Source organism: Epinephelus moara, chromosome 10 (assembly GCF_006386435.1).
Source record: "Epinephelus moara isolate mb chromosome 10, YSFRI_EMoa_1.0, whole genome shotgun sequence".
Taxonomy (NCBI): Eukaryota; Metazoa; Chordata; class Actinopteri; order Perciformes; family Serranidae; genus Epinephelus; species Epinephelus moara.
In genome coordinates this window covers 8,796,861-8,812,249 of record NC_065515.1, presented here as the reverse complement: position 1 = coordinate 8,812,249, position 15,389 = coordinate 8,796,861, and the positions used below count along the sequence as shown (strand labels likewise).

Sequence of the window (15,389 nt, the reverse complement as noted above, 5' to 3'; positions counted from 1 at the left end):
GGTCTCCTGCTCGTGAGGGATTCATTACAATATCGTAACATGGTTTAGATTTCTAAATAAACATTCACCTCGTCGTTAGATAGACCTACTCCTGAAAAACTCGTGCGCAAGGGTTTTTGTCCCTACGAGGCTACCGTCATTTACCCGACGAGAGGGGTGAGCGAGTGAGCCCTGCAATCTAGAATTTGATCACTGTTTTCAACCCATTTTACACACTGGCCCTTTAAATGACATAGATGGCTAAGTAACAACAGCAGAGCTCTCCAGACAAATGGCGTTTTGTTGGATCTCCAAGGTAACAGATACAAAAACAAGAAGGTCAAAGTGCAGCTGCAGTACCTACGAAAAGTAAAGAGAAAATGTATTCAGAATGTACTGTGAAAAGCACATCCTCTTAGTGATGTAACATATGTGGGGGTGCAACTAACAGAGCACATCCTCTGTCTTTCCAAAATGGGGTTAATTGCAGCACAGGTTTTATTATCAGATAAGGAGCTAAGTGATCAAGTTTATAATTTCTAGTCTTGGATGTTTTTTTTTTGGTTTATGAGAGTCTTAACTATATAATGTTAAGATGCTATAAGTATATGTTATTTTCAAGACTTGCTTCTACTCTTTGTCAACCATTTTCCATGCTTCAGGAAACAGAGCACAGAGTAATGCAGAAAAAGTTTTGTTAGATTATTGAGGACGAGTCAGGGATAGATTTTTTACCTTGTACACTCACACGATATGTTTCTTACATCCCAAGTTCTTAAATTATCGTGGGGAAAAAATTAAAACCTTTTTTCTCTCAGGATTCAGGAGGGTATTGCTCAGGACATAAATGCAATGAAACTTTAGCACTGAAACTCCCACACTTGGAGTCCAATTTGACGACAGGCCTCCACTTTTTGCTTTCCTCTTCCAGGACCTCAGACCTCAGAGCTCGCTGGGTGGAGGAGGGAGCAGATTCTTAAAGAAAGCGCCGCCACCTGCAGCTAACAGCAGCCAGTCGCCTGTCAGGAGGGGCCAAATGCAGCAGGACCCTGAACCCAGGTACAGCTCTGTGTATGTGAGATAAATAAATGTCATATTGTAATTAAGGGAGATTATGTTTGTCTGTGCAGAGGCAACATTCTTAAACAAGGACATGTGGCAAGATGGTGCATTCAGGCTGATACTGTGTCATCTGCAGGGGGTGTAAGATTAAAAAAATGTTATATTGAGCACTAGATTGGGGGGAAAAACCTTTTCTACCACCAGATCCACTGATTTAACTCAAAATATGTCCAGACATATGTCCACCTCTGCTGCTGAAACTTAATTCGTGTTACTCTCTTTATTCATCCCTCTGCTCAGATATGTGACATCTTCCCAGCGAAGCTCCCAGACTGCTGCTCTGAGTAGACTGGCTCAAATTGAGAGCCGCATCCGCAGCCGCAAGCAGGTTCGGGAGCCAAAATCTGCTGAGAAACTAACCTCTGACTTGGGAATCTCACCACCACCAGTGGCCCAGTCCCTGGAGGCTCCTGTGCAACTCTCAGCGCAGTCCAGCAGTGACCAGAGCCTGAGGGGAAAACGTTTCCTCAAGAGCAAGACAGACACAGCTGGTAACAATAGTAATACGTCTCTAGAAGGCAGAGATGTTAGTGCCAGGTCCAGGTCCAGAGCTGCTCATGTCATAGGTCCTTCAGCTGGTTTGGAGAAGAGGTCAGTGAGAGTAGTGAGAGGAGTGAGTCTGGAAAGTGATGAAGAGGATATGAGGAAACTGCTTAGAGACTCAATGGATTCATCAGACAACAGCTTCTTCATACCAGAGAGACCCTCCTCCACCAGAGCAGCAGACAAGGTACGAGGCTGTTTTTGCTTTGCTTTCACTCCCTTTATTTTCAGCACGGTAAAGATGTAAAAATGTTGTTTTTTTCAAACGATTTCTAATTTAGAAAAATAAGTAGAAGCAGTTTTTTTGTCAGTTCAAAACTTTCCTTTCTTCCAGATGTTGAGCAGAAGCAGTCACAGGGTCCACTCCTCACCTCCGCCCACTGCTGTCCTTCCCTCATCCTCCAACACAGCACCTCCTCGCTCCCCTGCCTCCCCTTCTCTCCGCGGCTCTCCTTTTCGATACACCGGTCAGGCTCAGGCCCACTTCAGCCCCTCTGTGCTCTCCCCAGCCTCGTCTCCTCCCCGTGCCTCCCCATCTCCTCAACGGAGGCTGAACTCCCATCATCACAGGGTGGGGAGTCCACAGCGTTCACTCTCCTCCATGTCAGGCCGCAGTGAGGTGCATTCTCTGGAGGAGCTCTTCTCAGTTGGGCCTGGTTTTGAAAATCCCCACAGTGAGATGAGTTCAGTGAGCTCTGAAGGTGAGAGACGTTTGTCTAAATGTTTTAATGATTCACTGAGGTCAAAATACCGAGCCTGTCATTTTGCAAGACAGGGAAAAACCATGTTGTTTTTGTTCGTTAATCATGTTTTATTCTTCGCTCCTTATCTCATGCATCCTAGACGGACAACAAGGTACACAGATCATCCCTCAGTAGAGCCAGAATTTATACAGAATTACTGTAGCTGCTGTGCAGGGTGTCACCAGTCTGTTAAACCTTTAGGAACCTTGTGTTTCCATATAACTGTGTCATAGGATTTTAAAACAGCAGATTATCTAGTGTTTGCTCACCAGGTGCTTTTAATGTATTTTTGATATACATGAATAGAAGTTCTGCATTAGATAATGTGTTGAAAGTTCTGAGGATATATGCTATCATTTATAAAACTGTGATATGATCTGTTCCAGACTTCAAGATAAATGTGATGACATTAGACGACCTTGTTCCTGCTACTCTTGGATTTACTGAGGAAACTCCAGGAAAGGAGGTGAGCGATGACAGAATTTAATTAAGTAAAGTCAGAAATAAAATGTACGTAATATGTAATGCTATCTGTAGTATATTGCAATTATAAATTATATTAAAGCTAGTGAAGTTTAAAGATCCAGCGTGTACGATTTCAGGAGATGTGAATTGTTTCCTTTAGTGTAAAATCACCTGAAAATAAGAATTATTGTGCTTTTGTAAACTTAAATTGAGCCGTGTATACCTACAGCAGTTCTTTGTATACGGAGTGTGCCATGCTGCACCACCATATTTCTATCGTGGCCCAAAATGGACAAACCAAACACACTTAAATCACTGAGTCTGTGCTTTTTGAGGAAGAAACGTCTGCGGATAATTCGGCTCCTGATAAAAAAGTTCCTGAACATTGAAGGTATTCTACCTGAGAGAAGTTTCAGCTGGTTACAATCTGCAGTTCTCACTGTTAGATGTCACTAAATCCTACACACTACTCCTTTCTTTAAAGGAAAATGTTATGAAATTTTCTCTATTATTTCTAACCATTATGAAAAAATCTTGCACACTAGAGAGAACAACTCAAACAGTCAAAACCTGATTAATTTAAAACCTGCATTGCCTGTTTTTGGCCACTTGAGGGCAGTAAAAACAAGCTGTAAAAGCAACATTAAAATACTATTACCCTTTAAGTTGACATAGCAAATCACACAGTTGCTTAATTACACATCCAGCAGACACGGAGCAAAGTTAACATTCAGTTGGAGTAGTGTTTGTGTCAGCCTGACAAATTTATATCCAGTATTCACTCAAGGGCATAAAGAAAGTAAAATTTCCGTACCTGAAATGTGTTTGCCTCCGAAGGACTCCTTATGCTGATGTGTTTGCTTACTTCCAGCTGCCTAAACGGAAAGAAGCAAAACCCAGTGCCCCTCTTCCTGGATCCCCTAACAGACATCGCCAGGGGCTAGGTTTAAAGAAGATAAAGCAGAAAGAGGAGCCACAGCTGCAGCAGCAGGACAAGGACTCGTTGGACTACCAAAGTGACTTTGAGAGTGAGAGCAGGACAGAGCCAGATTACAGTGCCAGCCAGGTGTCAGAGCACTTGCAGGGAGAAGGAGATGAAGAGGAGGTGGTGTCAGAGGTCAGAGAGGAGGATTTGGATTCAGTGGCGTCCCACAGTCGGAGGACAGAAGACAATTACTCGAGTACTTTCTCGGACACAAGTCGCTCCTGCACCTCACGGACGTCAGATCGCAGTCAAACAGCCAGCAGAAGCAGGGACTCCAGATCATATGTATCAAATGACAGCAGGACCTCTCGCCAGTCAAGGAGGCGTGCTTCAACTAGGAAGGATTTAAAAGAGGCAGCTGTACAGACGCAGCCTGATCCACTGGCTTACACACGGCCCACAGGTTTGTCTGACATACATGGCATTTGTGTGTATATTTAAAGGCATAGGTAAACTTTTTTGAAGTGGGGTTGTCGGAGGTTCTTATCCATAGTCAGTGTCTTAACTTCAGTAGATGTCAGTCAGCATGTCACAATGTGGAGAGGATCTACCATGAATATAACAACTTGTGAACGCACCTCGTTCTGCGTCTCACAGGACTCTTGTGCCCAGTGTTGATCCATTTTCTGACACGGCCAGTTGGAGTTGATTTGCCACATCTTTTAACTCTGGCAGCAGCATGCACCAGTGACCATGACTCCGCCAATGTACCGATCCGTTTTACTTCACACGAGCTTCTGTGATATTGTCGTAATTCTGTTCTGCTAGAGCGACATACAGCCAGCAAATCATCTGTGCTTTTAACGGGTCCAGTGGGCTCCTCCTGAGTTAGAGTATAGTCAGGGTTCTGAGGGCCGTTTCCCCATGTGATCCACCAAAACAAGTTCACCTCTGCCAAACGACTGTGATCGGTTCAAGAAAAAACAAGTCAGCATTTTCTCCCGATAGCAGTAAGATAATCAGTGATTCCAGAGTTTTCTCTAGCACTGACGCAGTGCTGTGGAGATAGATCTGGCTACACAAGACTATCAATACATGAACTATAGATCAGTACCTCACACAACCCCTCTTCAGATGTGGTAGGGCAACTAATCATCACCACCACCACCATATTATTTCCTCACAGCATTCATCAAGTTATCAGGATTAATTTGACAGCAGAGGTGTTGCATACTGAGCTGCAGTGTTTCTGTTTGCCCCCTGTAGGTATGGCTACTTTGGGTCCTGCAGTGGGCATGACTTACATGGATCCCACCCCGATGGTCGCTCACACTCTCAGTGCAGAAAAGGTGGAAGGTAATTAAACAGGACACAATACAACATCAGTACACCTGGACTTTGATCCAGATGGTCACTATAATGGAGAGTGACAGAGTTTGTACAAGGGTGATGCAGAATTTCAAGTGAGTCACACTCCTTTTAAATATGGTGTTGTTGCTCCATCTACACGTGAAATGCTGTTGAAGTTTGTAGGATTACTTTGAGTTGATTCAGAGTATGCCTTCAAAAACTTTTTTACAAAGTAAAAAAAAAAACTCAAAAAATAAGAAATAGATTAATGATATAGACTAGTTTTGGGGAGCTTGTCCAAATACTTTACCTGTACAACTGAATGAATGGAAGGGAATTAAAGATAACATGGAACAGCACTTTGTGAAAGTGTCTTTACTATCAGCTATCATTACCTAGCTATCAACTGTCAGACAACATTAATCTGTAAAAGTAGGTTTTGAGACGAGATTTAAAGACGTGAACAGAGTCAGCTGAGTCAGTAGAGCTCAGTGGGAGGCTCTTCCGAAGCTGAGGAGCCAGAACCAAAAAGGCTCGATCGCCTTTTGTTTTTAACCCGGACTCTGGAACAGGTAGATGACCCAGACTAGCAGACCTGAGGGGCCTGTTTGGACAGTACTGCATGAGAAGCTCAGTTATATACTCCGGTGCCAGATCATTGAGAGCCTTGTATGTCATTAAAAGCGCTTAAAATGGATTCTAAAAGAGACAGGAAGCTAATGCAGGGAAGCCAAAATAGGTGTGATGTGTGAAGATTGTTTTGTTGTTAAATTTGAACAATTAAGAGCTGATGTGTAGCTCGATTGTTTAGGCAGGTGAAGAAGGCTTTACAGTAATCAAGGCGGGTGATATACATGCTTGGCACACGGGAGAAGTCGCAGTTCTGTTCCTTCACCACTAGATGCCACTGATTCACCAAGTGCCATCTAGTTCTATTATATTGGAGAGAAGGCAGATATCTCCAACACTCGATAATTCACACAAAAACAGTCGAGGTGTTCCTTTAAAAGTTTGATATTTTGCTGTTGTGTTCAAGTATTTATCTAATCAGTTATAAAAGCTGGTGGTGGTACTAATAGTGGGTCCATCACAAGACCACATTTGCGTTAAACCCAGTTAATGTGCGTTGTGTTTGGGAGTGCTGAAGCCATGGTGCTTATAATATAGTTTTTATGTCTCTCCCTCAGCTCTCAGCACCTTCAACCCAGCTGCATTCGCCCTCAACGAAATGTTCAAACAGCAGCTCGCCATGATAAGGCAGTTCATCGACAGCAACCGACACCTTCACTCCAGCCTGGTGCAGAGCCTGGGACCACCAAACTACAGGTACACCACACTGGAGGACACCAAGGAGGTAAAGCATACTTACACATACAGTTATGTACGAGTACAAAGTTGTGGATGATCCTGATTGTTCGCTTGTTCTGCAAAGCTTGGCAAAACAAGAGAAATAATTTTAATCGCTGTTCCAACTTGGTTGAATATTCAATTTGTGAAAGAACTCTGATATTTTCTAAATATATTTATCTTTCATCACAATGAGACATTTACTGCCCACAGCTTTCCTGCATTCACTGATATGTCTTCATTCTCTCCACAGCACATTCACAAGCATAGACGTCCCAAACTGACAGTGGAGGAGGCCTTAGAGGAAGTGCTGCAGGAGATGAGAGACAACCATCATATCTGACCACTGGTACTCAATGTCTGGATCACTGAAGGGATTTGCCATGTCTTTCTCAGTAAATAATTTTATACATAATTAAATTACATTTTTCTACTATGAGAGGAATTACAGTATTTCTTGTTAATCAGATGAGAACATGCCATGAAGAGTGGATGCTTTCGTTAAAGTGCTATCGTGTCATAGTTTTTAATTTGTGTCAAAGGGCCCAGACACACCAAGACGACAGCTGGCCGTCAGTCAATATCAGGCCACCAGTGAGCGCCTGTCACCCTAGTTTTTGCTGTGTCCCACAGTTGGCACTAGTCGGCCCTTGTCAGCTCTTTCGGCTGTTTTGGCACACTGAATCAGAGACATCGGAGAACGTACATGGTAGTTGACCGTTGGCTGTAGTCTCTGGTTCGGTGTGTCTGGGCCTAAAGTTAAAATCATGCAGTGTGTACTCTGTGTATGAAATGGATGATTTTGCAAAGTCAGTGTGTGATTTGAATGAGATGGCCTCTGTCCTCCTCTTTTAATGCACAAGTTAAATAAATCCTTAAAGAGGAAAATCGGTGTTTAAAAAATATGTCGACACACACAGTTCTAAAAGAATAATTATCTGTCAACAACTACAGACATTTTTAACATATTAATATCTTGGATATCTTAAATTTACCAGAGGAACTCACAAGATGTGTACCTGGCACTGTGGAAAAATAGAATACCTCGCATTTTTCGAGTCGAGTGTGACAACATTTAAAGGAACTAATCCGTTTTGGACTGGCATAATACAAAGAATTATAATGTTGGAAGTAAACCTCACCATCTGTTTAACAATATTTAACACACTGCATTTCACGCCAGATAAAATGTAACCACCATACAACACCAATGTCACAGAGGATGAAAATGATTTAAATATTAATAAATAAATAAATAAATAAATGTATAAATAGAGATAAAAGTGTATAAATAAGTATAGAAATGAATAAATAAATGCTAAAATATAAAGAATAAATAGACATCGATATTTAAAACTGATAATTAAACAGGACATAAATAAATGTATTAAATGTCTATTTTTGAATAACTACATTTATTTATTATCATATTTCTGTCTGTTAATGGAGTATGTTTTCCTGACATCAGCATTTATTCATGTACTTATTTCAGCATGTTTAGTCATTCCTGTATTTATTCATACATTAATTTGACATTTTTCAACATTTATTAAATAATCAGCTGTTTAAATAATGATGCCTGCAAGTGAAGTAACAAAATGTTTATTTAAAAAATAACACGTACAGTACGTATACAGTCATACCAGATTTTGCAATCTCCATCACCAACAGTAACTTTAAATGTTCTAATGATAAGTGCAACATTAGACATAATCTAAAGACAAACAATGTCAGGATCCAGGAACATTTATTAGTGATGTCGGGGAGGGGGGGGGGTGATGTGGCATTTTTGGGGTTGTTGAAGGCACAAATTCAGGTTGCAGTGTGAGCTGTCAGTAGGGGTCGTTGAAAGGGTAGTGAGGATGTCCTGCATCCCTAGGAACACGTTTTCCTTCCACCTGCAACATCCAGACCAAAGTTAATACATTTACCTGACAGTTTTTAAAAGCCAGACTGCTGCATTTCCATTAGCAGTGTTTTCCAAAAGTGCATACAGTGTCCACTTATGGAAAACTATGCATTACACACTTTTGCTTTTTACCAAACTGCTCGAGAACGGCTCAAGTTGTTCAGAGCTGACACTGATATTTTGTCATTTAAGTTGTAACCGCTGCCAATATCCTGGCCATTTAAATTTGGTTCTCAGTTCACTCAGTAGACCGGAGCAATAAAATATAATCTCATCAACACCAGCCATGAGAGATACAGTATATATATATATATATAAAGCCCACTTACTTCGATCATTGGTACAATGTAGCGCCAGCCTTTGTTCAGGGCTGTAATACTCTTCATCTCCTCAGCTTCAAGGGTGAACTCAAACACCTGACAACACACAAAACGTTAAATAAATATAATCCACACCTTCACAGAATTTTCAGCACAATTAGCTTTTAAGTAATTGCAGGCAAAAACTGAACCTCAGAAAATCTCATCAAGAAGCCCATCTTAAAAAAGGAAATGAATTGCTTGGAATTAAATTTGATTCTACCTGAATGTTCTCTTTGATTCGGGACTCTGTCACACTCTTGGGGATTGTTACCACTCCTCGTTGAGTCTGCCACCTGCAAATACAGCAAACTTTAGATGTATGATCACTGGGGAGTTCCTTGACTTTACCTACTAGTGCTTATTTTAGCCCTGTTAGTACAGATCACTAGAATCATGATGTAAGTACCATGATACTGTCACATCGGGTGGCCTCTGGTTATTCCCACCTCTACAAATCATGTTAACAATGTGCAGACAACTGAAAGTAATGTGCACCTCCAACACTAACAGCACTCTTTGGGAAATAACTAGTTGCAAAGTTCATATGATTTCTGGTTATTCGACTACAACATGTAAATGGGGTGTCTGCAGGTATCAGACAGTTAAATTTAATGCCTTTTAAACCCTTTCAAGACATCTTTTAACCTTATTTAGGACTGATTTTTGGACAAATCATGTTTTCCTGATTAAAGCATTTCAGGTAAGTAGTACATAGATATGTGGTCTTATGCAGACATAGGTGTAATGTAGGAATATGGTTATTAGAGTGAGTTGAGTTAATCTACATTTTGCCAACAGGTAAGTGTAAGTATGAAGTAAAATGACAGTATTATTTTCTTTTTTTTAAAGATTTGTAACATTACAAATGTGAGCTTTTACAAAAGAGTTTCAGTCATTTTCACAAAAATATTAAAAGATGTGTAAATGAAACAAGATGAAATATTTGAAGCAGTTAAGTTTAAGTTAAGTTAAGTTTAAGTTTATTTCCTTTACTAATCCCCCTGAAGGGAAATTCAATGTTTTCACTCTTGCTTGCGGTTCCCAACCCAAGTCCCTATGGACTGAGCTACTGCCGCTACTGAGCTCACAAATTCAAGTTTAAGACTATTTAATGACTTTTAAAGCCTGCAACTTCGTACTAGTCATTTAGAACTAAAGCTTCTTGGATGAGAGGCAAAACGTCTTCTAGATACGCAAGCAAGTCCAGTTGTCTATGATATAGCACCTACAAGACTTTCTTAATGTGAGCGAACATCATCATTAAGTCTGGTCGCACTTAAATAAGGTTTGGGAATTAAATCATTTTGTGTGGCCACAAGAAAATTATTGTTAGTAATCTATATGGAGATGTGGTGTATCATCAGTAGCTGTAGCCACTTGCAAATGTGGACATTTTTGACTTGATTTTATTTTAATCTAAGGATGAATTACAGTGACACATCAGTCACTTGTGGTTACGTATGGAGTCATTAGCAAGAGAGGCTTAATTCAGCTGCTCAGAATGTACAGGCTCACACATGGACAATATGCTGACCTCAGGGAAGTTATAGATTTCATCATGCACCTGCTGGAAAGATGTTGAAGACCAAAACTAACTCCTAAGCCTTGCATCGTTCCCGGAGACTGAATATAGGCAGTACATTGCTGGAGGACCTGAATATATTTGTCCCGTAGATTCTTATGTAAAGTTAAAATCATATTATATACCAGTGGTTGCATAGGTCACATCTCTCGAAAAATCCTATGACTTGAAAGCGGCAGACACACACATCACAGATGAAATGAATTTACAATAAAATCTTTCTTTTTCAAACTTTTGATGTCATTCATATGTTTGGGATTTTGGGATTCGGGCTGTATCATATTGTGTAAATACCTTTATCCACTGCATAAAAAACAGCATCACTCCAAAACTGACAACCATGCCACCACATTGGGAATTTAAATCATCTCGTTGCCATGCAATAAGAAAGTTGTGGCCACGGAATAGGATCTCATTTATTTGCAACCATGCAAAAAAAAAGTTTCTTTAATGTTACCTGGCAGGCTCCTCAGATAATAATAATATATTGTAGTGTATGCCATTATTGTGTTTACAGCTTGTTACATGGTCCCCAGTGGCTACATTAATTATTGCAAGTTTACCTGTTGATTAATTTTGCATTTCTGATTTCACAGCACCACTTTATTACAATGAGTTTGCTTTAAAAATTACATAAACTTGCTCAATCTAATCAGTTAAGTGAAGAGTAAACTCACCTCAGGATAATCTGAGCAGGGGACTTTTTATATTTCTCTGCGAGGGTGGCCAGCACAGGCTCCTCAAGCAGAACAGGCTCATCTGGATGTTTCCAGGCCCGGTCAGGAGAACCCAGAGGGCTGTAGGCTGTCATCACCAGGCCACGGTCCCGACAGTGGGCCAGCAGCTCTACCTGGGCCAGGTAGGGGTGGCTCTCTACCTGCCCAACCAAAACACAGAGATACCAGTGTCATCTGTGGCTTCAGGAAACACCAAACTTGAGACATGCTACAGAGGTGTTGACATTTAACACTCTGTACCTGTAGGACAGTGGGTTTGATGCTGGCGACTGACAGGATGTCATCTATCTGCCTGCTGTTGAAGTTGGACAAGCCAATGGATCTGACGAGGCCCTTTTCCACCAGCTTCTCCATGGCAGCCCAGGTCAGCTTGTAGTCGATGTCGTCATACAGCAAGGTGCCGTCCTCGTTTCTGGGGAAAGGAACGTCTCCTTTTCTAGGAGATACAAAGCAAAGACCACAGTTTAACTGTAGTCTTCAAATTCCATCTCAAGATAACAAGTTAACCATCCTATTATCTTGGGATATGAAGTTAATGAGCTCGTTATGTAAAGACAAAAGGTGGTTTCCTCAGGATAACAAGTTAATCATGTCATCATTAGAGTTTAGTGGAGGGTGAGCTCACTGGAAGGCGTAGGGCCAGTGGATGAGGTAGAGGTCCAGGTACTCCAGCTTCAGGTCCTTCAGGGTCTTCTGGAGAGCCGGCTCCACGTCCTCTTGGTGATGTCGGTTGTTCCACAGCTTGGATGTAATGAACACGTCCTCTCGTCTCAGGGCCTGGTGCACAGAAAACAAGTCAAAAACAGTTTGGTCAACCGCGATGGACGTATTTTTGTTATTTTAGGTTACAGAACACAAAACATTCTTCTAATGCAGTCTGGTGAAGCTGTTTTACCTTGCCAGGGCCGAGTGTCTCGTGTAGGGCTTCTCCAATCTCAACCTCATTGGCATAGATGGATGCACAATCAATGTGGCGATACCCAGCCTCCAAGGCCCAAATGACTGCTTGTTTCACCTGTGAGAGTGGGAAAATATGGCAACTGATTATTGGCAAACGGAAACTAAAGCAGCAGTAAATCAATTTTTGCCCTTTTGCAGGCATTGGAATGTGCAACACTGACATATCACTTTATGAAGTTAAAATGGCAAACTTGTTTGTAAGTATTCATTAAGCCATTCATTTTCCAGGGCTGGAGCCTACCCCAGCTGACACTGGGCAAGAGGCGGGGTGAACCCTGGACAGGTCATCAGACATAGAGACAGACAACCATTCACCCTCACATTCACACCTATGGCCTATTAAGAATCACAAATTAACCTGCATGTCTTTGGACTGTGGGAGGAAGCTGGAGTACCCAGAGAAAACCCACGCTGACACAGGGAGAACATGCAAACTCTGCACAGAAGGGCTCCCCAACCCTAGTTGCCTATATAAACCTTCACGTATAAGGAGCAACATTAACAGTCAGAACGTTGACATGCAGCTTGAGAAAGTCTAATTATTGGCTTCCCAGCAAGGAATAGTTGTGATTTAAACGTATTGGCTATATTTAACTCCGATTTAGTCTAGCTACATGTAACCCAAATCTAGCCGATTTAATTTTGAAATTGATTAAATGTAATTTTCACCATTGCAGATGGCGTGCGGTATGATATTCAATCACGTATGGAGAGTCAACAGTAATTAAAATATGTTTATCTACATTTTTTGGACATGGTCTCTACATAGCCGTATAATTGATGACGTCTACACTTTGGCTATGGTTAGACGTCTACCAAATTTTCACTGACAGCCCAAATTCAGCCGTGATTTAGCCTAGACGTCAGGTCTTCATGTAGACGGCTATTAGACGTTTTTTAAACCAAAAAATGCTTGCTGGGTTAGTCCGACTGAAACTGGACTATCCGTAGCTTGACTAACACACCGAGATAATTTGATTGAAAATCGAACTATTGCTGCATGTATCCACTTAGTCCAACTGCAGTCGTAGCAGCACTTCAGTATATAGCAGTGCAGTAACTCCTGGAAAAACAAATAAACAAACACCATGGCGACCGAGAAGCAGAAGACGCACTTCTGGATGGACAAGGAAACTACATTAATGCTCCGCCATCTTCATTCCTCGTTAGCTTCCTCTTCGGGTGAACCAAGCTAGTTCAATACGCACTATATTAAAAAGGACTCAGCGCCGCCTGTCGAGGTGGAGTCAGACGTACTTGGTCAGAAATTCAATTTTCTCTTCTGCATGTATACTCAGACAAGACGAGAAGTCTGACTTGACTGATTAGCCGAACTATGAGCTTAGCTCGACTACTGCGTGCATGTAAACAAACTGTCTTTGAGTCATGTGTCTGTCCATCTCACAAAAGTAAGTCTAATATTTACTCTCCTTTCAACTCTGTTTTTGGTCTCCACCAACCCTTGTGTCTCTTTAACTGCTAAATGCTCAACCATGTTCACCAACTAGTTGCTTACTTTGTCAACTTTTGGTGCTATGCAGGTAGCAATTGTTACATGCTTTACCCCCTATTGGTAATGATGTGCATTGCGTAAGCTTTTTAATGATTGACTCAGGTGAAGCTGCTTGGCCTGATTGAGAGGGGAAAATCTGCTTACTCTGTCTTTCATCTTCCAGCCCCGACAACAGCAGCATGGCGGTGACCAATACGATTCAGATTTTTGCCTATGTGTCATAAGTCTCTGTTTTTTGGTGGGTCCGGTAGTCCTACTTTTGTGGTAACATGTCTGTTAGCTTTAGTTTTTTTGATGGCATAGGTTAGAGGGAAGAGCCCAGATCCTATGACTCTTACTGGGTTGGTCTGTAGCCATTTCCCATCTTCCATCTTTCCTTAAAACCAAAACAGTGAGTTAAAAGAGGCTATAATGCTCTGAGTCTAATGATAATTCTCTGTGGTTTCATCACTATGAGCAAAACTTCTCATTGTAAATATAAAAATATTGACTTGTGCAACTACAGCGTATGAAATTACAGACAGATCAAGGATGACGGGAACTGGCAGAGACAGAGACCAGCTGCATTATGACATGCATCTGTAAGACAGAAATCATGATAAGACGCCTGTTTTTCTCTACAAGAGCATATAATTGCAGCCTGTACCTTTCCTGGCTCACTCTTCCACGTCCCCAGTCCGAGGAGGGGCATCTTCCGGCCCGTGTTGAGAACTGCAAAGTCATTCATGCCTCTCAGAAGCACCTAGAAAGGGACAAGGAGAGCATGATTCAGTCAGTGAGGGGAGCTGCTTGGCTTACTCAGATGTTTAAAGCTGCAGTAACAAAGATTTATGTAGAAATACGCCCCTCTTGTAAGCCTCTGGGGTTGTCACAATACCAGAATTTTAAACTTCAATACAACACTAGTATAAAAAACAATACTAATACCTCTTGATATTACTGCAAAAATAGTCATTGGCACACAACCTGCAAACACTGCTAAAAAGTCAAAGAACACACACATCCAGTGACATGGTGGATTACTTGCGGGAGAGAATATCGTAACAGCCACAGGTTCAGGACCAGATGATTTATTCCTTGTTGTTTCATTTATTGTTTCTTTGTTTACACATAGAAAAATTTACAAAAACCTACAATACATCATTTGCTAAGGCATGTGAAGGACCTAAAAACCCTCCAGGACCTTGAAAGGTGGCATTCTTCCAGCAGAATATTATAGGAAATAATCACAGACAACAATGCATTCCTGAAACGCCCATCTGCATTTGTGCAAGGTGTAACACCTACAGTCAGGTCCATAATTATTTGGACAATGATACAGTTGTCATCCTTTTGGCTCTGTACACCACCACAATGGGTTTTAAATGAAACAATGAATACCTGCTTAAAGTGCAGACTCTCAGCTTTCATTTAAGGCTTTTTTCAAAAATGTAGTATGAACTGTGTAGGAATGACAACCTTTTCTTCACACAGTCCCCCAACTTTAAGGGCTCATAAGTATTTGGACAAACTAACATAATCATCAATTAAACAGTCAGTTTTAATACTTGGTTGCAAATCCTTTACAGTCAATGACTGCCTGAAGTGTTGGACACATAGGCATCATCAGATGCTGGATTTCTTCCCTGGTGATGCTCTGCCAGCCCTTTACTGCAGCCGTCTGCACTTCCTGCTTGTGTTTTGGCTTTAGCAAGAGAAACGCATGCTCAATTGGATTCAGGTCAGATGATATGACTTGGCCATTGCAGAACATTCCACTTCTTTGCCTTAAAAATGTCTTTGGTTGCTTTTGCAGTATGCTTCAGGTCATTGTCCAACTGCACTGTGAAGCATCGTCCAATGAGTTTTGAAG

The 15,389-nt window shown here is 41.4% G+C and overlaps 2 protein-coding genes across 4 annotated transcripts in view; one reads left to right on the top strand and one right to left on the bottom strand.

Moving 5' to 3' along the window:
- The window catches only part of c10h19orf44 (chromosome 10 C19orf44 homolog), a 9,764-nt gene extending 1,827 nt beyond the window's left edge, over nt 1-7,937 (top strand). The window contains exons 3-10 of one of the 2 annotated variants that reach the window (XM_050053995.1): nt 911-1,038; nt 1,342-1,831; nt 1,979-2,345; nt 2,774-2,853; nt 3,724-4,240; nt 5,044-5,133; nt 6,315-6,453; nt 6,728-7,937. In XM_050053995.1, coding sequence (XP_049909952.1) covers nt 911-1,038; nt 1,342-1,831; nt 1,979-2,345; nt 2,774-2,853; nt 3,724-4,240; nt 5,044-5,133; nt 6,315-6,453; nt 6,728-6,758 — 1,842 coding nt within the window. In that variant the 3' untranslated portion in view covers nt 6,759-7,937. Of the gene's footprint in view, nt 1-910; nt 1,039-1,341; nt 1,832-1,978; nt 2,346-2,773; nt 2,854-3,723; nt 4,241-5,043; nt 5,134-6,314; nt 6,482-6,727 lie in introns of both variants that reach the window. The other variant, XM_050053994.1, reaches the window with a different exon arrangement.
- Nucleotides 7,938-8,060: 123 nt separating this feature from the next.
- The window catches only part of akr1a1b (aldo-keto reductase family 1, member A1b (aldehyde reductase)), a 10,381-nt gene continuing 3,052 nt past the window's right edge, over nt 8,061-15,389 (bottom strand). For both annotated transcript variants that reach the window (XM_050054001.1, XM_050053999.1), the window contains exons 2-9: nt 14,184-14,279; nt 11,960-12,079; nt 11,690-11,841; nt 11,305-11,500; nt 11,005-11,204; nt 8,966-9,038; nt 8,713-8,799; nt 8,061-8,372 (exon numbers count right to left, since the gene is read on the bottom strand). In XM_050054001.1, coding sequence (XP_049909958.1) covers nt 8,307-8,372; nt 8,713-8,799; nt 8,966-9,038; nt 11,005-11,204; nt 11,305-11,500; nt 11,690-11,841; nt 11,960-12,079; nt 14,184-14,264 — 975 coding nt within the window. In that variant the 5' untranslated portion in view covers nt 14,265-14,279 and the 3' untranslated portion in view covers nt 8,061-8,306. The remainder of the gene's footprint in view (nt 8,373-8,712; nt 8,800-8,965; nt 9,039-11,004; nt 11,205-11,304; nt 11,501-11,689; nt 11,842-11,959; nt 12,080-14,183; nt 14,280-15,389) is intronic.